This window comes from Carassius gibelio, chromosome B24 (genome assembly GCF_023724105.1).
Source record: "Carassius gibelio isolate Cgi1373 ecotype wild population from Czech Republic chromosome B24, carGib1.2-hapl.c, whole genome shotgun sequence".
Taxonomy (NCBI): Eukaryota; Metazoa; Chordata; class Actinopteri; order Cypriniformes; family Cyprinidae; genus Carassius; species Carassius gibelio.
Genome location: NC_068419.1, coordinates 2,170,854 through 2,196,004, shown reverse-complemented (window position 1 = coordinate 2,196,004; position 25,151 = coordinate 2,170,854). Strand labels below are relative to the sequence as shown.

Genomic DNA, 25,151 nt, shown 5'->3' with positions numbered 1-25,151 from the left:
TGTTAACTTTGGCTAACGTTCTGGCAAGCTTTACTTAAATACTCAGTATTTAGTCAACGGACAATTGTTGACTAAATACAAAAGTCTGAGGTGTAGTTCACAACTTTTACAATAATGTTATAGAGTAGAAATTCACTAAAATATTAGAAAACATCTGTATGGTCCTTGTAACCGGATAATTATTGCTTTTATTAAGCATGTGCACATTGGTTAACATTTAACAAATATTACAAGAAACATTAGCAAAAGGCTCCTAATATATTGAAATGTAATGACTTAAGAATAAAAAATGGCTAAGTTGATTACTGTCAAAATCATTCAAAAGCAGCAATATAAAATTACAAATATCTAGTATTTCCAGAAGATAACAGTATAAAAATGTATTTGCATGTCTGAATGTGCTCTGAAATATTGCAAGTATAAAACAATGTGCATTGTTGCAATGTTGCCATCACTTTAGAGCATGTAAACGACTTCTATAAAAATGATATGTTCTTCCACACTTTAAAACCACCAAAATTGACTTCAAACAAAGTACAGCACAAAAAGCTGAAACCAAACAAGATTTAGCAGGGAATTAAATGTTGCGACATAAGACACACTTCAAAACTGATGGTAAGTGGCACTAAATGTGAACATATATGACCATAACAGACCCAAACAGGCTTTTTTTTCTGCTGAATCCTATTTTTAATCAGTCTCCATCACACACACACGTGTGTGTTTGCACATGCTGCCCAGCAGGAACAGTATACAGTACATATTCACAAACACAGAGAACAAGCGCAGTCTTACATTGAAACTTTTCCAGATGTCCACAAGTTTGCAGATTAATTATGAATGAGTTTTGTTCACAAACAGGAACGTTTGTTAATGTTTACAGTAGTCAGAATTTGACTCCAGTGTGTTCATGTTAAATCAGGGATGAACAACTTCGAAGACGACCAAACATCCCTCTCATATCTGCAGACTCCCAACAGACTCACTGAAGTTTGAGTCTCGGACAGAAACAGATTTATATCGCTGTCAGTGAAGTAACAACAACATATCCATTCTAAATGTTTAAAAATAATACAAATCAAGCCTTATTTATATTACAGCATTGGTGTCTCACATTATAGAAGAATCATCTCTGGAGGTCTGAGTGAAAATTTGTGGAAGGCCATTTCATTTACATTATATTTTTTTAAAGTTGGGAAAAATTTAAAACGTATACATAAAAAGGTCAATTATGAGATAAAGTTTCAAAATTATGAAACAATTCAAGATTGTCAAATTATGAGAAAAGAAAATCTAAAATTATGACACTAATTTAAAGTCAAAATAACGAGATAAGAATTAATTATTATGACAAAAATCCAAAATAAGAAATCTATGACAAAAAATTCTAAAATTATATTAACTCTAAAGTATGAGATACGAATTTAAGGTAGTAAACTTTACTAAGTGTAAAGTATGACAAATAGACAGTCATCACAGTCAAAATTATGAGACAAAACGTCCTAATTATGAACAAAAAAGTAAAAATTGAGATACAAAGTCATAATTAGGACACATAGTCGAAATTATGAGATAGGTGACTTGAACTATTAAGAAAATCCAAAATGACATAAGTCTAATGTATGAGATAATCATAGTTATGACAAAAAAAGTTTAAATTATGATATCATCAAATTGACATAATTCTAAATTATGAAATACTAATTCTAAAGTAAGACATAAATGGACAGCGTTATGACAAAATGTCAAAATATGAGATAAAAAAGGATAAAAACATTGACATTTTAATGAAATTTCAATGAAATTTTAATGAAATTTCAAAGACTTTTTAATGTCATAATTTTGACGTTATCTCATAATTGGGCTCTGTAATAATTTAGACTTCATAATGATCATAATGACCTATTATTAGAGCTGAAACAACGAATCGATTTAATCGATTAAAATCGATTATTAAAATAGTTGTCAACTAATTTAGTAATCGATTCGTCGCTAAATAAATTTTATTTGCCATAAGCGGCTCATTTCGTGCATATTTCAAATCTGCGGTGACCAAAGTGTGGCAGTAATGAGCCACCGGAGGTTTTACTCAGCCAGTACAGCAGGTGAAGTAGCGAATAGCCAATAGCTGGCCTCGTTTTATGTCACGTGCTTTCCGAACAGCGTCTCTGCAGCATTCAGCGGGAAGTGGGAGTACTTTACTTTGAGCCTTCAAAATGAAGAGTAACCTGTAAACTCTGCACTACTGAACTGTTTAAGGGGCCGTTCACATATCGTGTCTTTTGCGTGCTCAAGTTCGTTATTTCCTATGTAGGCGCGCAGTATGCACTCTCATAATGGAAGCGACGCGGTCGCGACATGCACGCGGTGCGATGCGCCCGTTTTTCCAGGCGCGTCCACACCGCATCCATTTATCCTTTGCTGAAATTTCCGGGTCTTCATGGAGAGGGCACGTCATGGAGAGAGCACGTCATGGTTGCTTAGCAAAGGCAGACGCCTCAGGGGCGCTTCTGCCCGAGCGCTTTGGAAAGAAGGAGAAAGCGGCGCGACTAGCGTTTTCCACGCGTTTTTAGGTGCGATATGTGAACGGCCCCTAAGAATTTTATTTGTGCAGATTCTCCAGTACAAGGTTGTTTGCAAATGTTTAGTCGTAAAAGCTGATAACATTGCTTTTTAACAGTTAACATTTAAAGCTTTACAAACATGTTATGTGATCAGTTTGTCGTTTACCAGTTCATAATTCAGACTTGCAGCCTAATTATGACTGAATGAGAGAGGTAAATGTTTGAGTATATTTAAAATGCACTTCTTTTCTAAGTATTCACTGCTCTTTTTCACACAGCAGGTTTTTTGTGTGTGTCCCAATTTTTTTTTTTTTTTTCTGCACAACCTTCTGATGGATTTTACTTTAAATTGTGAGTTCCATTCAGGTTTCATGCCATTGGCACTTTTTTTTCGAAGGATTGTTTACAATTTCACAGCATAAGCTATAAAGCTTTTTCCCAGTAAATAATAAAATACAATGCACTGCAATTTTATTCTGTTTTATCCTTATACTTCGTGAAAATATGTTCTCAAAGATTCCTTTGTTTGGGATGTTAAACTACTTTAGGAGCTCTAAGGACTGCCATGGTGACAACAATATTTGAAATCTCCTTGTGAATTTTGCTAGAGTATGGGTCAGTGTTTTGATTGCAGAAGAGTTCGACAAAGGATTACTAACATAATAAAACAACTCCAGGTATATTTTTGATGAGGATATGACAATGCAAATTGGTTAAAATCTCTTAAAAATCTATGCTGAATGATAAAGACCCTTTATTAATAATTTCCTTGGGGAAAAAATGGAAAAAACTAAAATATAAGTACATAAACCGATTAATCGATTAATCGTAAAAATAATCGACAGATTAATCGATTATCAAAATAATCGTTAGTTGCAGCCCTACCTATTATCTCAAAAGTATAAACATTTTTTGCCATAATCTGATATGTCAATTTTGACTTCAGAATTATTATCTCATTTTTATATCTCACGATTTAAACTTTTTGACACTTTTTTTTAAGTATGTTTTTTTTCTTTTATGGCAGAATTGGGCTTCCATACAGTGTAGCCTATACTATGTTAATTTCATGTCATAATTATCAAAATTATGAAATTACAACCTTCAAAGTTTTTAACCTCCTCCTCCTCTGTCCATAGCGACTCTCATAATGCTAGCATGAATCCATGTGGCTTTATCACTACATTAATTTACCTTCTGCAAAATATTAAACAACAACAACAACAAAAGCCTGAAACCAGATGATTGCAGCAGTTTAAAGCTAGAATTTGAGTTTTGGCTTGTTAATATAAATGTAAAAGATCTGCCTCCTCAAATAAATTACATTCCATTATGATCGAGCATGTAATAGCTCAGTCAAAATGTTCAGCTTATGTCTCTTGTTAGCAGAAATATTAACTCTAGCAGCCTTATTAATATGCTTCTGAGAGGAAACGATGCTAAATATTCTCTAGTCCAACAGAGATGATTTTTCCTTCAAGATTATCTTGACCAAGTGTTGGTTGGCGTCACGTTTGTGAGGGAAGCCAGGGCAGGTTTAGTTTGGGACTTTTAAACTGTGACTCTATCACACTTCCTGTAAAAAATGCACAAGCAAAGGCCTCTATTTCCTGTCTCACAGTACACACACTTCCTGATTTGATATGAAACACTAAGAAATAAATACCATTTATAAACTACACAGAGCATGTTTCCAGTAAATTACAGCAGGTGTTTCTCCAAGCAGCATAAAATACGCATAAAACACAGCCACATGATTGGACTCAGTCTTTCGTCACGAGGCTGATATAAAGCCGTCGTGACGCAGTGAGAAGTTGCACAGTGATGGACGATCGTCAACACACCGGTCTTCAGTGCATGCATACAGCGAACAGATCCTAGTCGACATATAAGATTAGCAAAACATACAGACTCAAAAATCTGATTTTAAAATGTTTTCTGTACATTAATCGTCATTTCCTACTCTTGATAACTGGAGTCTCCAGCCACACACACTGCAAAGTTTCAGTAGTGACAACTGCATTCAAATATGAATTATGTAGATATACACCAATATATCTTCAGACTGAAACGTTTCTAGCACCTTTAGCGTGTCTGAAGCATTTTGGTTTATGTTTTTTCAGTCTTAAAAATGCATTTACTAGCCCTCATAGAAGTGCAACGCTCTTCTGCAACAGTCTCGAGCAGTGGTTCTCAACTTACTGTTTCGAAGGGGAAATAAGAAACCAAATGCAACTATAAAAGTCAAACAGGCTTTAAAAGGAAAATGTATCTTTCTTTCATTCGTCCAATCAAACTCTACTCTATTTCAACCAATTAATCTGTCATTTGGTAGAAGAGAATTAAATTAGACATATAAAGGTTGTTTGATACCAAAAGAACTAAATAAAGTAAAAACCTCAGGTGACATTAAAAAAATTTTTTTATTATTATTTGAACATTTACAAATGTGGTTTCCTGTTAAGTCTAATGTTAATACCTTTGCATGTATTTGGAGCTAAACAGCTCATGCTCAGGTTTAATCTATAAAATATCAATATTATATCCTGAAATAATCTAGATTTTGAAATGTTGTTTGTCTCTTCTGCTCACCAAAGCTGCATTTATTTCATAAAAAATTCAATAAAAACATTAATATTGTGAAATATTATTACAATTTCAAATAATCAATTTCTATTTAAAAATATTGTAATATGTAATTTATTCCTGTAATTCAAAGTTGAATTGTCAGTATGATCCTTCAGAAATCATTCTAAACTCATTATTATTATTGCTCAATTATTATTGGTGCTCAATTATTAATAACAGGTCTTAAAAGTATAAAAACTTGCTCAAAACTTTTGACCTGTAGTGTATAATATCATTTAAGTGTTTGATTTGAAGGAGATTTTTGTGCACTTTTGGGTCACCACGTGATGTATGCATGATTGAGCAAAACCAGTTGAGAACCACTGACAGTTAATGTGATGTTTGCAATTTCATATTTGGGAGATTTACTATTAAAAATCTTTCAGGTGAAAAAAACAAAGGACTGTAAAAGCCACAGGTACAGCCATAACAATCAAGATACCAGTTAAAACACACAAACATTGGGATTTTAAATATAACAGTACGAACAAAGCAGAAACATCTTTGTTTTTGTCCGGATTGATCTCATAATACATAGCAAAATCCTGTTGGTTACGGTGCGAGATTTCATGCATTTGCAGGCATTGTTTGATGCAGAAGTCTATGTTCGCTATGCTAACGCTAGCATGCAAACACATGCTGACAGATGCTGCACCTTGTCTGGGTTGCACAGATAGACAACGTTGAAAAAAAGTCTTGCAAACCAAAGTCAAACTGCATGTTTGTTCTTTGCACTAACTACAAACATGTCACAAGTACAAAGGCATTTCAGCAAAGCGTGGCTGTCGGTTCATCCGAAAGCAGATTTATTGCAAACTTGACACAAAAACTCCCAGCAGCCGATGTTTTAACGCATTGAAACACAAGCCAAACTCCGTGCAAGAGGCACAAACGCATATTTCCTTCAGTTGCATGTACTTCTCCAGTTTTCCAAATGCTTCGAATGCATTAATCTCAAAATGCAAGGATGCACGCTCGCTCATAAGGCTGGACTATAATTTAAGAACAATATATACCGCGATATATTACTTCAATAACGGTGATATGAATTTTAACCATTTCCGATATACATTTCCAGTGTTTCATATACATTGCTTCACAATGTGGTTAAAACGTATCTGTATATTTGTAGGAAACCGACTGTCTTCGTTTTAATTTAATTTAACATTATGTTTAATTGTTAAAATCAATATCGGAGTAATAGCCAGAGTCGCACTAGACTAAAAGCATGTGGATTGCTTGATCTTTGAATTGCAAAGCGAAATGCAAAACTTTTTGCACAGGCATGCATTTCCATTCTGATGCATTTGCATGTGCATGAAAGGAAGTCAAGGGAAAGGAATCTATATCATATCAACCGAAATTAAGCGATATATCGTGATATAATTGTTCTCAATATCATCCAGCCCTATGTTAGCAGTACAGTGACATCCGGCTGCGCCGCATTGCCTCGCTGATCAGGTACGCAGGACTGATTTCCGGTTCCTCCGTCATCACCTCGATGTTCTGCCACTCGCCGCACTGATTGGACTTTTTGATCGTGTCCACGACGCAAAGCGCGTAAAGGCAGTCCTCAAAAGTGGCGGCCATCGTCAGCGGCCGTCCGTCCCACGTTCGCCGGTCGTCTTGATCCTGAAACGCCTGCCGTACGGCTTGAACCATGCAGATGGTGCCGGTGAGATACGGAGACGGGATGTCCCGGAACGCTTTGTCCGGTAAAGACGCGTTCCCGACAGCCGTGTTGTCCTTTAAAAGCAGCTCCTGTCCTTTTCCACCATCGTTTTTCTGTCCGTACAAATCCGTCCCGCAAACCGTCAACCTTCCAGACGTACCGACCACCACAACCTCCTGCCGAAACTCCCCCGGGACGTTAAAATTGAGCGTGACCGTGCAGCACGCGCCTCCTTCAAGCACCATCTGAAAGGTGCAGAAGTCGTCGCTGGTGATCTGTCGGATCCCACGGATGTGATCCGTCTGCTTGACGAACGTCTTGAGGAAGCCGTGCACCTTCGCCGCACGCCGACCCGTTAGAAACGTGAGCAGGTCGATGATGTAGCTCCCGACCGAATGCAGCCCGCCGCCCCCCATCAGGTCATCACAGCTCCAGTTGTACTTCTTCCCGAGGAGACTCCCGCCGTGAACCTGCGCCTCGCAGACCAGGAGCTCGCCCGCGTAACCCTCCTCCAGCAGCTCCTTCATCCGGACGAAGGCGGGGAGGAAACGCAGCACATTACCCATGATGCTCAGCAGCTTCGGGTAGTACTGGGCCGCCGACATCATGTGGAAAGCATCGAGCGGCGTCGCCGTCCGGTCACAGATCACGTTTTTGCCAATTCCTAGAAACGGGAATGAGAGAACGTTAGACGTGTAGATGATTTCAAAACAATACAAAACACACCTAAAAAAAATAACACAAACAGGACATAATGGACTGAAATATACTAATTGAGAAATATACTCAAAATGTAAACAAAACATAGATTATTTGAATATGCTTTAGGAGAAAATACCATTTTAGCTGGTCTATGTGTTACTGTTTCTTGGTAATTATTTGTTAAATTTACGAGATAATTATTTTATTTTTTTGTGAGAATTATTTAGTTGTTTTTTTTTTGTTTGTTTGTTTGTTTGTTTGTTTTTTAATAAGGAACACAATCTAACTGCATGTTTCCTTTCATTGTAGTACCTATAAATACCAAAAGATGGCAAACTTTGCCCAATATGCATTTCAGACTTTGTTTCAAAACAATGAAATATATTTTACAGAGAGGTTTGGGTATTTAGATTTTAGAGTCAACTGAATTAAAATAAATATTTTAAATAATAAATACATTTTAGACTTTTTGAAAATGAATAAAAACATATGTTCTGCTCACCAAGGTTGCATTCATTTAATAAAATATCCACAGTAAATACAGTAATATTGTGAAATATTATCACAATGTTTTCTATGTAAACATCTGCTAAAATTTAATTTATTTTAGTGATCAAATCTTAATTTTTAGCATCATTACTCCAGTCTTAAGCCTTCCAATCATTGTAATATGCAGATTTTTATGGAAACCGTGGTGCATTTTATTTTCCAGGATTCTTTGATGAACAGAGAGTACAAAAGAACAGCATGGAATATTTTCTAACATTATAAATGTCTTTACTGACACTTTCGATCAGTTTAATGCATCCTTGCTGAATAAAAGTATTAATTTCTAAAATAAATAAAATAATATGTGATGCTGAATGATCAGTAGTGAAGTTCACGGTCTGACGAACAGCATTTTTCTCAGGTTTACAGCAGAAAAAGACCTTCCTTTAGCTCTGGGCGGCTAGATCCGAGTCAGAAAATCAATCCAGCGACCCATTACTAAAATAACTCAACAGCAGACACCATTCAGAAACACTCAGCCAGTCAACATGAAATCAAAACAGGCTTTCTGTGAATGACTGATCAGTGCATGATGATATTCCTCAGAGAAATGCTCGTCTTCCATTAAAATATAACAATCTGCCACGCCTCTAAAACGACCTTCCATTTCAGATGATGTCATCAATCCCTCTTATTCTTAAGCCCCTCCCCCTAAACCTGACTCAGTTCTGATTATAAGAGAACGAGTGAGTGAGAGAGAGAGAAGAAGAGTTCATTAGTGTGAGGATACTAAGACTTTGCCATTTCTTCCTCTCTAGGGAACACGAACCACAAACATCTGAAAAATCACAATAAAAGCTGCCAATGCAAACGCATATACAGGATTATAATATCTTAGCTCAGAAAGCATGAAAGTGAGCACAAACGCTCTGGTTTGTGGATGTGTGGGACTGTGGTTGATCTCCAGTCATGAATTATACAGAGACTGTGACTTCAAAGACACACAGCATGATCTCTCTCAGACTCAGAGCACTGTGATCTGTATCACATCTCCATATGATGAATACTAGCACCAGCTTTAACAGAAGAATAACAAGAGATCGCTAGTGATCGACAAATGTACATACTTTGTCTTGTTTTCCAGATAAAATATCTTTAAAACAAGATAATTTGACTTTATAAGCAAATAGAAAAAACTGTTTCATTCATCCAATTAAAAATAAAATTAGGATAGTGATTCACATCTATATGTTTTAACTTGAGTCAATGAAAATAACTGCTAAAGGGCAAAATATTTATTTTTCTAAATGTGAATCATTACCCTATTTTTTTTTAATTGGATAAAACACTTTTTTTTTTCAGTGTAAAAATTATATTAAATAATAATTATAAATATGAACTATATATAATATAAAATATAAATAAGAATAAATTAAAAATATAGTTATCATTGGATAATATTAGGTCATTTAAATCTTTCTGCATTACTTATATATATAAGTAATGCAGAAAGATGTATATATATATATATATATATATATATATATATATATATATATATATATTCTTTTTTATATTTATATATATTTCTAAAATAAAATAAAAATCACAATATTTTTAGCAACAGAATTTTACAAGTGTAATGGAAACATGTTTAAAAATTGCTTTTGATTAACACTAAAAGGGAAATATTTTTCTTTTCTTTTGATAAAATACAAGAAGAAAAAAATATATATATATAAATATTAAAATATGTATGTTTTTATTATTTATTTTTTCTTTGCAACTAAAATAACTAAATTAACTCTATGACACGATACACTGTATTAACCCTTCCCCGGACAATGATGACATAACTAATTTGTCACAATTACAATATTAATAAAATTTCAGCGAGCCACATAGCGTTGATATATTTCATCAATACTGACAGCAACAATGTTCAAAATGTCTTGGAAAACCAACCATAGTTACATTACTCGTTCTGCTTCACTGCTGAGTTCATAAACGCTCGTCTCCATTGATTGGAGAGGAGATAATTACTGAACACTCCCATCCTCCAGATAGCGCTCTGTCACTGAGAGATCAGCTCAGGATGAGACACACGGATGACCAGATAAATAAACAGCACTAGTTCAGCCGGAAAACCCCAGAGACATGATCTGTTCAGGTTCAGTCCACATCAAATCTAAACTGACCCCATTTGCGTTTCTAAATGCACGCTCCAGCTCTTCTCTGAATAATTCATCAGTGCACGTCTGATCCAAAGAAAACAAATGTCCATCTGTAAAACACTTCATCAAAATCCCCTCAGTAATGACTTTTCTTTGTGGCTTGACGTCACCTGTATCTATCCTATTTTTTTCTGCTGGAAGATTTTGTTTCAGTCTGAAATATGACGCAGAAGGAAAGTAAAATGGGCTTTGAATGCTGTTGTCAAAAGATACATATTTTCCAAAAGCATGTTGAGGTTTACTGTATCAGATCGGTTCTGTACAACATATTTAGTTCAGCCTTTAACAATAAAGAGCTTTCTGCAGGCCCAGATTACTTACCACAAACACACACACACACACACGTAGACACATGCACGCACACACACACACACACACACACACATACATATGAACACACACACACCTGCACAAACACACACACACACATGTATATATATTTAGCAAAGGTTTTATTAAAACTTTGAAATATATATTTCTTAGTTTTATAAAATATACAAAATATTAATATTTTTGCATCAGAATTTTGCAAAGTTCTTTCAATAAAATTGTTGCTTTTGAATTAAATAATAGATCTATTTTATTTTTTTCTCTCTCTTTCTCTCTCTCTCTCTCTCTCTCTCTCTCTATATATATATATATATATAACTATATAGACATTTTTGAATATCAAACAAACGTCTATTTTACATAAAATGCTGCTTTTTTCTTCTTCTTTTATTCAGAATTTACAAATAAAATGAAATAGAATAAAAATGAACCAATCAAGCATACAGGGTTATCTCAGAATCACCAAATATAAAACATACTACCTTCTAGATATAAAGACATTGAATTTTGATTGCATTATTATATTAGTACATATATCTTTACTTTGAATTAAAAAATAAATAAATTGTGTTTTAATTGAAAATTTAATGTTGACAGCAATGCACTTCATAAAGCCTTCTCCTAGAAAGCATCTGGATAATGTTACTGACATATTTTTCACTTTTAAATGATCAATGTTTAAAACAGCGCAGAAAGCCAAATGTTTATATTTGCATGGCATTAAAGCATGAATTATCAGTCGGTGTCTACTGTCTTGAATGACGAGCAGTGTCTCAGGTCATCAGGAAATGTTCGTTTATATAACGAGTTTTCTAGATAAAAGCTGTGACTGTACACTGATGATGATAATGCAGTCTTATTACTGTATGGAACGAGAACGACATTTCCAGGAAACACAAACAGAGTGAGACGTGTGAATGTGTGAATGTGTGTGTCTGCGATGGGGTTTCCACCTGACCTTTCACCTCAGGCTTTAACACACATCCAAACCAGAGCCAGTAAAACAGGTCCAGCTGATCTCACATTTCCACTGCGTCTCAAGCCATGAATGAGAGAGCATGCAGTGTGTGTGTGTGTGTGTGTGTGTGTGTGATAGGATACAGCTGCATCTGTATGGCAGCGATCCGAGACACCACACACACACACACACACACACACACACACACATTAATCACAGCGAGCATCTCAACGCTCCAACACACAATATTCAAACACACAATAATACACTTCATACAGTATCGTACTGTAGGAAATCATATAGAAAATGTATCATATATTGTTCTACATCATTTGAAAATACATAAAATACACCATCTAAATATTAAATATCTATAGTGATTATAATATTTACATAAAAACTATTAAAATGTTTAATTTAAATAAAACTACATACATTTATAATATAAAAACTAAAATAATAGATTAATTTAAAAGATCATATAAATTCAAACTAAACTGAAGTACTAAATTTAATAAAACTAAAATTTAAATAAAAATAACTACAATTAAATTAAATATTAAAGCGTGTAAGAAAATGACTGAAAGTAAAATAAATTACAAAAAATAACCTAAAAGCTAATTCAAAATATTAAGAAACACATAAAAACTATAAAAATGTTTTTGTTAATTGAAATAAAATTAAATACATCTATATAAAAACTAAAATGATGATAAATGAAAGTGATCATATAAATTCATAGTTGACGCAGGAAAATTTACTAAAACTAAAATTTTAATAAAAATATTAAAGATGATAAAAACAAAAGCGTATAAGAAAATGACAAAAAAATAAAAATAAACAACAAAAAAACTCGAAACGAATTCAAAATATTAAGAAACAGTATAACAGTACATAAATAATACTAAAATCACACCAAAATAAATCAAGAAAATTTAGAAAAATTTAATTAACATATTTTGCATAAAATCCTATTTTTTTTATTATTGTTAAAAATCTATTATATAAAATGAAAATAATCAAGCAGCACTGTCATCATCCAAATCTGATCATCTCAAAAACATGAAACAAACATCACCGCAAAACAACAAGCTACTGTTTCAGGAGATCATGTGACTGTGTTTATATTCAGGGACGAATCGAGAGCCGTTTTGGCTTTTAAAGAGCTTGTGAAACTTGCTCTCGTTGATGTGTTTGAGGACAGACACCAGCACTGTTTGATTAAACTAGACGTCCAGCACTGAGGTGTTCTTCAGGAGTTTCTAACTGTGTGCTATTGAGTCACCAGAAACACTGAGCACAAAACAAGACAGAAGTCACAGAGAGAAACCAGAAAGAGCCGTTCCTGCCAGTTAGCTGCGTGAATAGATGTGCAACAACACACACCGGTGAACAAGAGTTTAGTGCTGACTGAAGCATTAGCATGAGAAAGAGCAACTTCACTCCGCACAAATCTGAGTTTCTGGGGACTGTCTTGATGCGGCCGATTTAAAAATAAAGATTTGTATTGCAAAAATAACGACTTGATTTTCCTCATAAAGAAAAACAAATAGATAAATAAATATAAAAGTACTATATTTAATAAAAAACATAACAGATATTTAAAATACATTAATAACAATATAAATAATAATACAAAAAAAATTAAAATTAATTCTATATATAATACAAAAATAATAGGCATTTAGAATAAATGCATAAATAGCTAATATCTAATAGCTTTATATAAATTTTGAGTTTTTAATGAAATACAGTATTTTTATCATAAATTACATTTATAGTTTATGATAAAAAACTCAACATTTATATAATTTACATTTATATTTATAATAATAAATAAATGTATATAATACATATAGATATTTAAATAAAATATATGTAATTAAAAATATTTCTGATTATTATAATAAATAATTAAATATGATATTTATAATAACCTTATGAATAAATAAATAACTGGAAAACTGGAGACTTTCTTTGATGCCTAATGTGTTTATGTTAAAAGTGAAGATGGCTATTTTTGGGTCAATGAAGACATTTTAAAAATAAACAGGAATTTCTATAATTAATAAATAAAATGTATACCAAATAAATAAACAAATGTATCCTAAAATTATATTTATAACAAATAAATAACATTAAAAAAATAAATAATCAATGTATGATGTTTATAATATAAATAAATCAAATAAATAGCTGAACTTATTGTGTCGATATAATATGTCCTATTAAATCTTGCATAAGTGTATAATTAGTATTAAAGTGCATTCAGATGCAGTTGATTACAAGTGAAAGCCCAGTCAGTGACATATAAGTGCAAACGTACAATCCCTTTAAAGTGTCCGAAACTGAAGAAAGGGAAGAGAAGGGAAACAAAGGGCATTGATCTGCTGTCAGGAGAGTCTCTGAGGAGCAGTTCTCCAGATCTGATTAAAGCCACACACAAAAACATGACACTTAGTGAAGAACAACAGCAACGAGGCGCTGCAGATCACCGTCAGAAATCACCGTCAGAAGACACTCAAACACACTGTTATTCTGTCCTGCTTGTAATTGTTATTCATGCAAATGCACGGACACAATTAGCCATCCGTCTCTCAATGAGCAAACACATCAGAGGAAGACAGCGGTGTGTTGAGGAGGTCATTACTGCAGACTGTGTCCCGGCGGACGGTTATTGGACTCGGTCTCCTCTTGTCGTGATGTAATGTCTCTCTCTATCCTGTCTCAGTATATTCCTCAATATTGTGATTATTAGCCAAGAGCCTCAGAATAATAAAGCGGACAACAGAGTCCCGGGGTTTCTCTTTCAGGACACGCTCCATCACTCCAGTCATTTCTGCTCAATCACACTGTCATTGTAGATTGTGTAAAAAATTTAGACTTATATAAAAATGTATAATATATGGATTCATAAATTAATCACAATGTGTATGTACAATCAATAATAAAAATGATGATAACGATCAGTAAATAAATAAATAAATAATTTAAATATATTTATAAAATGTATATTTATTTATTTACTGATCATTATCATAATTTGTATTATCATAAATATTTATATATATAAACGTGTGTGTGTGTGTGTATGGGTATATAGATATTTTAATTTTTTATCACTATACACAAACACACACACACACACACACATATATATATATATTTTATATTTGTTATACATTTTATGTATTTATTTGCTTACTATAATATTAATCATTATCATTTGTATGATTTACTCAAGATGACACACACACACACACACACACACACACACACACACGCACATGTATATATATATACATACAAAATATATATAAGAATATATGCACATACACACACAAACATATATATTATTAAAAATAATGCATAAATAAAAAAATACTTTTATTTTATTAAAAAATCATGATAATCAGATTATATTTTATATAACTGTATTATATATAAATAACAAAAAATAAAACTCAAAAAAAAAATTATAGCAAATTTATATCAAACATGTATACTATTATTTATATTATTATTATTATTATTATTATTATTATCCTTTCATTTTATAGAAAATGTATATACATATATATATATATATATATATATATATATATATATATATATATACTGCAATAATAATAATAATAATAATAATGTGTGATGAAGTGAGCTGCTGGAGTTCTGGGTTGGTGTTGACTCAGGCTGGATCTTGTGTTCATGAATGGATCCGTCTCAGGAATCTAATCTCAGTCTGTGCTGAGATGATGACGCAGCACTGGGAAGATCTGGATCATCTTATCCTGCTCACACACGTTACGACATGCACACAGACACACACACACACACGCACGCACGCACACACACACACACACACACACACACTGATGTGATGGAGCAGTCTCTGAGTGAACACATTCACTGCTGGCGTGACAGATTCTGTTGCTTGTTCCTGAACCATAACTGTTTTTGGAGATCTTCACCTGCTGCGTGACTGAATCCTGATCTGAATCACATCTTTGGATCTTTTCAGTAAACAGCTTGTAAACAAGCATCCCAGACACCTTAGCAACTGCCTAACATTGCCATGGCAACCAATCACAACACTCCGCACGGCAACCACCATTCACACGTTCTCCAGGAAATTTAAAGTGACAGGCGACTCTAAATCCAAACACATCCTCAGTCAGTCAGATAAAGGTCATCCTGTGTTTCTCTCTGAATACATCACACTGAGCTGCTACAGGAACCTGCAATCATCATCTGCTCATCTACAGCAGCTATAGTCATGCATTTATACATGTGCGTGTGTGAAATATTATCTTATTCATTTACATGCATTATATATTGCATATTATATTATATATTGTATATTGTATGTGTTTGTGTGTGTGTGTGTGTGTGTGTGTGTATATTATATATATATATATATATATATATATATATATATATATATATATATATATATATATATATATATATATATGTAAAGACACATACACAAACATTAACATTAATTACAATTAACAAAAAAGCTATAAATATACATACAAATATTTATAAATGCATATATATTTATGCTAAATAAATTGTAATAATATACAGTATATACTAAAAATATTAGCATGTAACTAAAAAGCTATAAATATACACCTAAATAAGTGCATGATAAATGTTTATACTAAATTTTAATATTTAAACTAAAATAAAATGAATAAAAATACTTAAATTAATTCACATAATTAAGTGCATTATAATAAATAAATATATAAATAAATACACACACACACACACACACACACACACACACATACACATATATATATATACACAGCAACCTGCACAGTTTTAAATTTGAAAGTGCACCGTGTATAAAGTTATTGTCTCTCAAAAGAACAAGTCGACTCTGAATCACTGAAACGAGTCGTTTTAAATCGAACCCCAAGCCGTTTCTTGTTGATCTCAATATGAATCACTAGCATATTGCCCGTCCACTTGTCCGTCTTTCTGCATTGGTCTCAATGAACATGCAAATTAATTCTTTGCCACTAGGTGTCACTTTTGAAGCGGTAAAAATAGCGGTTTCCGCTGTAACACTGTACACAAAGCAGCACTGCGTTCACAAACACTGCTTTATCAGAAATTACACGCATAATGACATGGAAATCAGACCAATCGGAGCAGAGTAGAGTCACGCAAATTAGGAGTTTAGAAAATTAATCGTAAAAAAAAATATTTGAGAGTCACTGCGCAAGTAAGGTAAAAAAAAATGCATATTGTACGACAACAAGTGTTTTTTGGCCTTGCATGCATATCAACCTGTAGTTAAAGACTTTCAAACCAAAATATGACTCTTTCATTACCCATAACAGGGTCACTTTAACCAGCAGTATATTTCTTTACTCTCTTATACTCTGTTGCTGGTTTATTGATTCCTGGAAGTCTCTGTCAGTCGCTACATGAGAAACCAGTATTTGACTATCACTGCTGTGTTCAGTGTATGCAAAGACGACTGTTTGCATAGTCCGGCTGAAATTTCACCTTATCTGAGCACGGCAGGTCAAAGGTCAAGGCGAGCAGCCCATTTGATTGACAGCTCAATTTGGGTTCGGTTCTCTTTGTTTTCTTCAGCAGCACACACACACACACACTCCTCCGTCTGTAGGAGTCAAACCTTCATTACTGAACTTAATTGCAGAGTTTTCTGCTAAAACAACCAGAACGTTTCTTGCACGACTATGTTTGGTGCAAAACCAGACGGTGTATTTCAGACATGTCTGGAAATGTTTAATTCACTGTATATTCAAAATAACACTATCACACTAGTTTTGCTGTATGCAAAATGTGCTTAGACATATACACACACACACACACACACACACACACACACACACACACACACACACACACATATATATATATATATATATATATATATATCAACAATTTTTCACATTTTGCACAACTTCCATAAAAGGGGGTGCAGTGATCAGGAAGGATGTTGTTATCGGAGGTTGTGGCATGAATGCGGTTTGACCTCTTTGCCTTATTAGGTCAATGACAGCATGAAAGCCTGCTATTCACATTACACTTCCTGTTTCTCATTTCCTGTGACATCACACCATGTCACCAGAATGTTAGAGCAACTTTAACCACTTAAGGAAAGGTATCACAAGTCCACCCACATGCAGACCCTTCTCCAGTGCAGAGGACAGGAAGTAGTCACAAACCACAGGAAGTGAGAGCGCATGTGGCTTCGCTGTATATCAAACCTGGCATTATTTGCCCTGAAATCAACAAGCTTTGCATATAACATCACTTATATAATATTTATGTTGCACAGTTATTAAAATACTTAATTAACATCAGCGTTGTTTTAATATTGAGATACTATGACAGATTTTTATTAATAACTTGAATCCTTTTTTTATTTAATTTTAGTTAGTTTAAGTAATTTTGTTGTTCATTTTTGTTTATTTCAGTCATATTTTTTTGTTGTTTTTGTTCATAAACTAATTCAAAATGAGCAATTAAAAAAGTTTACATTTGTAAAATATTTTATTTATATTATTGAATTTTTACTTGACTATTCCTTCAACACCAGTGTTATTTTAGTATAATTAAGATAACCTTAAAGGTTTTTAATATTTTGAATTCATTTCAATTTTATATTTTCTGTTTCAAATTTAATTCTAGTTAAAGCTTAACTGTGTGTTTTGCCAAATTTAATTTTATTATATATTTTTTTTAGTACAAGCTATTATTCCACTAACTAAATAAAAAAAATATGAATATTTCCTTGGAAACTAGCTGAAAAAAAAAAGAAATTCAATTTGAAATAATCTAGTAAAAATGCAATATTTTATTTTATTTAGATGATTGCATTTTTGCTAGATAGCATTATTATTATTTTAGTATATTAGAGATAATTACATTTTTCTTAATGTTTAAAATTAATTTTTAATTTAATATTTTCTGTTTTTATTTTAATTTTAAAGTTTTGTTCATTTTGCCATTTTAAATGTTTTTAAAAAATAAGCATGAAGTTTTTTCTTTTTTTTTTTTTTTTAGTTATTTTAGTACATGAACTTAAAACAATACTACATACAGTGTTTTTTCCGATAACATTTATTTCATTAAAAGTAATGGAAATGCATTTTATAGTATTCGTTTTAGTTAAAATGTAAAAAAACAAAACAAATTGACCTCACGTGAACAGAGAGATAAACATAAAACATCAATGAGTTGTACGATAATGTTTGCAGAAACAAGAGTGCAAAACATGGTAAATTATTCTCTTACGATCTTACACTATATACGATATCAAGGTAAAAAGGCCTTTATTTACCGAGGTGTCACGAGCTCAAATGCACAAAACCCAGACGAAACTCAAAATAACATCAGAGATGAAGATCAGACCTGCTGCAGTGCACTAGTGTGAGTTCAGACACAGATCTGCCCTTCATGAGGAGCGAGGCTCTTCTGTCCACATGCACGCAGGAATGCTCACTTGTCAGTGCGCAGAGAAAGCTGATGAAAGCGATTCATCGGAGCGAACAAAGAGAATTTCACAGGACTCACAGAGCATTTCTCCCAGCAGACATTAGCATGTTAATAGCGATCTGGGAAGCTTACACGGCGGGCCGGGGTCTCCCCGAACAAGTGGCCATATTCAGCAGAAGCATGGGAACAGGACCGTCCCGGCGACTCAGACCGTATACAGACCATATGAAGGAAGCCATGCTGTGAGGAGCCTGAAAGAGCTTTAATAAGGTGTTCAGACGGAGAAACAGCAGTCATTTGAGATCTTTCAGGCAGAAGCACGAGAACTAGACGTCTCTGGCTAAACCTACACATTCATAGTGCCCCGCATTTACTTCTAACAACTTTGGAATAAACTTAGAATTCACAAACTTTGGATGACTAAATGAAAATTAGGGCTGTATTGAATCACTAAATGAACTAGTGTCAAAACAAGCTTGCTTTAAGTTGAAGAAATATCTTACTATTACAGTAGAATGTGCTTCAAGTAAGAATAATAATTAAAAATAAATATTAATAAAAAATACTTTTTGATAATAAATTTGCATTTAATCATGAATCCAGTAAACACGTGATTTCTAGAAAAAACAAATAAATAAATAACATTTCATAGGGGACTGTTATTTTTTTAAATGTTCATATTTATTGCATTTTTACTGAATTACTGCATTAACACCAGTGTTATTTTAGAACAACATCTTTTTTTTTTTATAAGATTTTAAAGCATGTTGTTAATTTCTTGGCTGCAATAGTTTTGATATAATTTGATATATGTATACATTTATTTACTTTGCATTTTTATTGTAAAATTTGCAACAAAATTTTACATTTAAATTAAATTTATATTAAAATTGCATTCATTCAGTTGATTAGATTAGCTTTTTAGTTATGTAAAGAAGAAAAAAGGATTATTTTACCAAGTTTTTGGAGTACTAAAATTTTACTTAACCATTTAAACAAAAGCCAGGAATCTTAAAATCTAAAAAAAAAGAAAAGAAAACAAAAGAAAATAAATTTTTGAGGGGACAAATGGATTTCATATAATATATATATATATATATATATATATATATATATATATATATATATATAGTTAAATTGTATATATTTCAATAGACATACATAGATATAAACAGATATATTAGAAATAGATGTAAAAATAAAAATAGTCCAGAAAAACAGCATTTAAAAAACATCATGGACTCCGTAAGGAACTGCTCTATTCTTAGACACTCCCTCCAGTTCTCTAAGAAGAGCGAGCGTCTGTTTGTGCCGGTGAATACACCGCAGGAGCACGGCTCACGACACACACATCACTGCAGGACTCAATCACAACACAGAAAACACTCCACTGAGTCTGTGAGCGGATGCTTCACTATACACTACATGTTAAGAGCGAGAGACCGATCGTAGTAGATGTGTGTGTCTCTCCAGAAGTCATTCAGTGTCAGGCTTCAGTTTCACACACCAAACCTTCTGGGACTTTGTGGAAAAATGCATTTCTGATGCAAGATTGTGTCTATCCCTCACAGCCTCACTTTCATTCATGTCCAATTATAAATAAACGAAATTAATATAAATAAAACCTTAGCGAGCAATAACAAAGGTATCATAAAGGAGACTCATATTCCTCTTTTTTTCCAATGCAAAATTATTTAGTTTGTTTTTTAAATTAGTCTGCATGATTTTTGAGGGGGAGCCAGATTTTAAATGCAATAAGAAAACACAATTAGTCACAATATTAGCATGTTAGATTACAATATTATATGAATTAAATTAATAAATATGAATATAAGGGATGCATGATTTTGGGATGGGATTTTTTTCCAGTAAAAAGTGTGCATTTGATTTAAAATCTGTTTTTAATAAAGAAAGAACAGCAGGTTTGTTGTGCATGCACAATGCTATGTCAATATGATTATAAAATAATAATAATAATAATAATAATAATAATATATATATATATATATATATATATATATAAAACGAAGAATAATAATTATTATAAAAAATATAAAAAATTATTATATTATAATTGTCTTGTATTATATAATTTAATTATTATATAATTATTGTTATATGAAATATTGTTACAAATATTAAATATATTATAAAATATATAAACAAGATTGTTATAAAAGTCTTTCTCTGAAATATAAAGTACTTAAGGAAAACATTTAGTTTGTTCAGTGTGAGTGTGAGAATGAGGACAGACACTGAGTGTAGAGAGTGACACACACTGCTGTAACACACACACACACACACACACACACACACACATGCTAATGTATTCCACTCGAGCCTCTAGAGCTCTGCTTTCATAATCCACTGCTCGTGAAACACTGAGCGCCAGCACAGACGTGAAATCAGAGTGAGAGGAGGAGAGGACCTGATAGAGGACTGCATCGCACAGTATTCAACAGCCAAAATGGAGGATGAAAAAGAGGTCTCCAACTAAACCCAACACAAACTCACAATCACTCATTGTCTTATTGTCATCAAAATAAAAATAGAAAAATAAATCCAATAAAATGAAATCATTAAAAACGTATAATAATACTAAATGTGACCCTAGGAGCACAGAAGTCTCTGGCGTATATTTGTAGCAACAGCCAAAAAAAAAATCATTGTACTGTATGAGTCAAAATTATTGATTTTTCTTTTATGCCAAAAATCATTAGGATATTAAGTAAAGATCATGTTCCATGAAGACATTTTGTAAATTTACTATCGTAAATATATCAAAACTGAATGTTTGATTAGTAATAGGCATGGCTAAGAACTTCATCTGAACAACTTAAAAGATGATTTTCTCAATATTTAGATTTTTTCGCACCCTCAGATTCTAGATAGTTGTATCTCGGTCAAATATTGTCTTATCCTAACAAACCACACATCAATGGAGAGATGATTTATTCACATTTCAAATGATGTTTAAATCTCAAATTCAAGAAATTGACAATTATGAAATCCATCACAAACGTAAAAATCCAGTAAATGCACAAAAAAAAAAAAAAAAACCTTTTTCATAATGATATAAAATCACCCAATGTCGGGTCAAATGCTTTCAAACCAGTTTCTGAATCAAACTGTGATTCCTTGGTGATCAAGACAATAATAGTTAGCAGCTAGCGGCACTTTAAGAGTCAAAAACACACACACAGGGAACACAAAATGAATCCTCTTGATGATATATTGAGGTCTTATGAAGCGAAACGATCAGCATGTGCAAGCAATTTAATATTATATAGAACATTATTACCCATAATGCAGTTCCTGATGCAAAAAGTCCGGCTCAATGTCTGTTCATGAACGAATCATTCTTTTGTTTTGAACCGATTCTTTTTAGTGAACTAGTTGAACCTGCTCATCAAATCGGACAGGACAAGCTCGAGCAACACAGATCTACAAGCTACTCAATCAAAACTCACTTTCAGACGCCTGACAGTCACTCCGACTCCGAATGAGCCGAAACAGAGCACATCTGATCCTATGATGAACGAACTCAGTGCTCCAGTTCGAAAGAATCAGTTCACAGAAAAGAATCGTAAGGAATCGTAAGGCTCTTGGTTAGCCCACAGGTAATAATCAATAAATAATTTTCGGTTTCTTGCACTGGCTGATCATTTCTCTTCATAAGACTTCATTATTTCATCAGGAGAAACAAGTATTAATTTTGAGTTCCCCGACTTTTTTTGGGTTGTCGCTATTGACTTTTCTGAATCACTGTCCTTGCTTTAACATTATCTTAATGAGAAAAGACCAGAAAAATCAATTTTTGTGTTTTAAACGGATTAGCTGAACACATGGACTTAAATATTTGCTCTAAAGTACACGTTTACTCGGGCTTTTACCTCCTTTATTGACACATTTCACAACTTGACCAGGGTAAACTTTGACTGTGAACTAATCCAGCACTAACACAGCCTATTAAATGATGGAAAGCGCATCTATATCGGCTCTACAGCAAGGCCTTTATAAACACAAGATAAACACGGAGCGCATGGAAACCCGTGACAGAAGAAAGACTGTCTGAGGTTATTTTGGGCTCGTGCTCCTGATCCCAGAGATGAATAATTCTCCCAGGTTATTTCTGACTGTCACCGGACACCTGCAAACGTCAGTCTGTCGTCTCATCTACTGACTAGACAACAGACTCCAGAACCAAAACATGAGAGAAAACACATCTCAACCTCTAGCAGATCACTGTAAAATATTACAAAATAATAATGCACAGCTCTTTCAAAGCTCGGGAGATTGAATAGAGAAAAACTTAGAAGTATTGCATGCATCTCAAACGTTTCTGCGTAATTTTTTTTTGGAAGAGTGCAACACACAAACCAGACAAGAGCTTTAAAATGAATGTGGATATGAATATTATTTGATGAGATATTCACATCGAGATCTTCTGAAATCTGTGCACGGTTTTGACACTGTTGAGACGTTTTCTGAAACACATGACTTCTGTCTTTTTCTCAGGAGAAACATCTGAGAAGCAAGAAATGCATTCTTCATCCGCTCTCTATTTGATTTCACTGCTGTCTTGGAAAAACAAGCAAGATCCTAATAAGTCACTGATTCTGACATCTAGATTTTATAGAATCTTATTACATCCTCATCCTGAATGAAAAAATGCTATTTAAAAGCTTGCAATCTAATGGTGAAAAACTATGTATTGGTTTATTTAAGGTAGCATGTCTCTCAGATGTTATTAGATGTTAGGGTCCAGTCAGTTTCAGCATTCTGGGTTTCTTCATGAGCAAGAAACACAATTATGACGCAATGTGTGATGAAGCAATCAGTCTGTTTTTGCAGTCATATGTTAAAGCCACACCTAACCTGACAGAAACAAGATCTGGCACGCGCTCTGCTTCGCGAGACCCGTCAGAGGAACACTTGTGCCACTCACCCAGAGTCTTAACGGCGATCTGTCTCGTGAGCGGCGGAGGCAGGTTGATGCACACCAGATCCACGTCCGGATGCAGCAGCACGTCATCGATCCGGTTGGTGTAGAAGGGCACGTTCATGTCGCGCGCGAGCTCCTCCGCCTCCTCCTGCGTGCGACCCCACAGCGCCTTCACCGAGAAGCCCTCGCTCTTCAGCAGAGGGATGATGACCCGGGTGGTCAGACTGGTGCCGAACACACCCACCCCGGGCAACATGACTGTCGCGCGCGGATGCTCACACACCGGAGGCGGGTGACCCGACGGGTGCGGGTTCGAACCCTGATGCGTGAACTACGAGCATTGCGCCTTTGGGTTCCTCCCAGCTGTGTAAAACCTCTGTAAATCAATCATTATTCATTATTGAGGTGAGATGCATTCATCTTCCTCGATCATGATTATCATCACTCACCTGCGCACTGAGACCCGCGCCCGCGCATCTGTAAGCGACCCCGGTTTGAGTGCACGCGATACATTCACAAACGCATTTGTATCCGCTTCGGAATCTGCGCGACGCGTCACACTCACGTCGCGTTCCCTCTCTATCATCCAGAAAGACGCGAAGCTTAATGCGTGCGCGTCACGGTGCAAATGAAATCCAAATAGTATTTCCAAAACGTTCCTCCGAGCGTTGTAGCGTCTCAGTATCTCTCGCTATCAATATATTGCGATCATCTACTGTAGCCGGTGCCGAGTTCCGCCCTCCGCGTTAACCCCTTCACAACCGGAGTCACCCATCATACTATAGCGAAGGCTTGCTGTTTGAATATTAATTACACAGAGTGACGTTCGACAAAGAGGACTATCTGATTGGCTGGCGGCGGGTGGGCGCTGGGTTCGCTGGCCAATCCGAAGACGGCAGAGGCGTGGTTTGTGAATATTAAATACGTTACGTAACAGGACGCCGTTAAGGTTACCAAGCAACACCAGCATAGAACGATTAATATTCATAAGAAAAGCCTGCGCCTTAGTAGGATTAGAAAAATCAGCGGAATTATGCACACAGCTCGTGTGATCACAGCGGGAGACAGCGACTGCAGTGAATGGAAACACAATAACCCAGCGAGTAGATGACTAATGAATTATTATAAGGTTAAAACA

The 25,151-nt window shown here is 34.1% G+C and overlaps 1 protein-coding gene across 1 annotated transcript; it reads right to left on the bottom strand.

Moving 5' to 3' along the window:
- Positions 1–365: 365 nt before the first annotated feature.
- On the bottom strand, positions 366–24,781 carry gfod1 (glucose-fructose oxidoreductase domain containing 1). Its single transcript, XM_052596174.1, has 4 exons — positions 24,463–24,781; positions 24,017–24,389; positions 3,450–7,528; positions 366–1,902 (listed from the first exon to the last, which is right to left on the bottom strand). The coding sequence occupies exons 2-3, from the start codon at positions 24,267–24,269 to the stop codon at positions 6,606–6,608; spliced, it is 1,176 nt and encodes a 391-aa protein (XP_052452134.1). The 5' UTR covers positions 24,270–24,389; positions 24,463–24,781; the 3' UTR covers positions 366–1,902; positions 3,450–6,605.
- Between the last annotated feature and the right edge of the window lie 370 nt (positions 24,782–25,151).

Bases quoted from the DNA above. Each gene is read 5' to 3' on its own strand.
- gfod1 (XM_052596174.1), bottom strand. From the start codon at position 24,269: ATGTTGCCCGGGGTGGGTGTGTTCGGCACCAGTCTGACCACCCGGGTC. The intron at 7,529-24,016 runs GTGAGTGGCACA...TCCCGTTTCTAG, and splicing joins GATCGCCGTTAAGACTCTGG to GAATTGGCAAAAACGTGATC.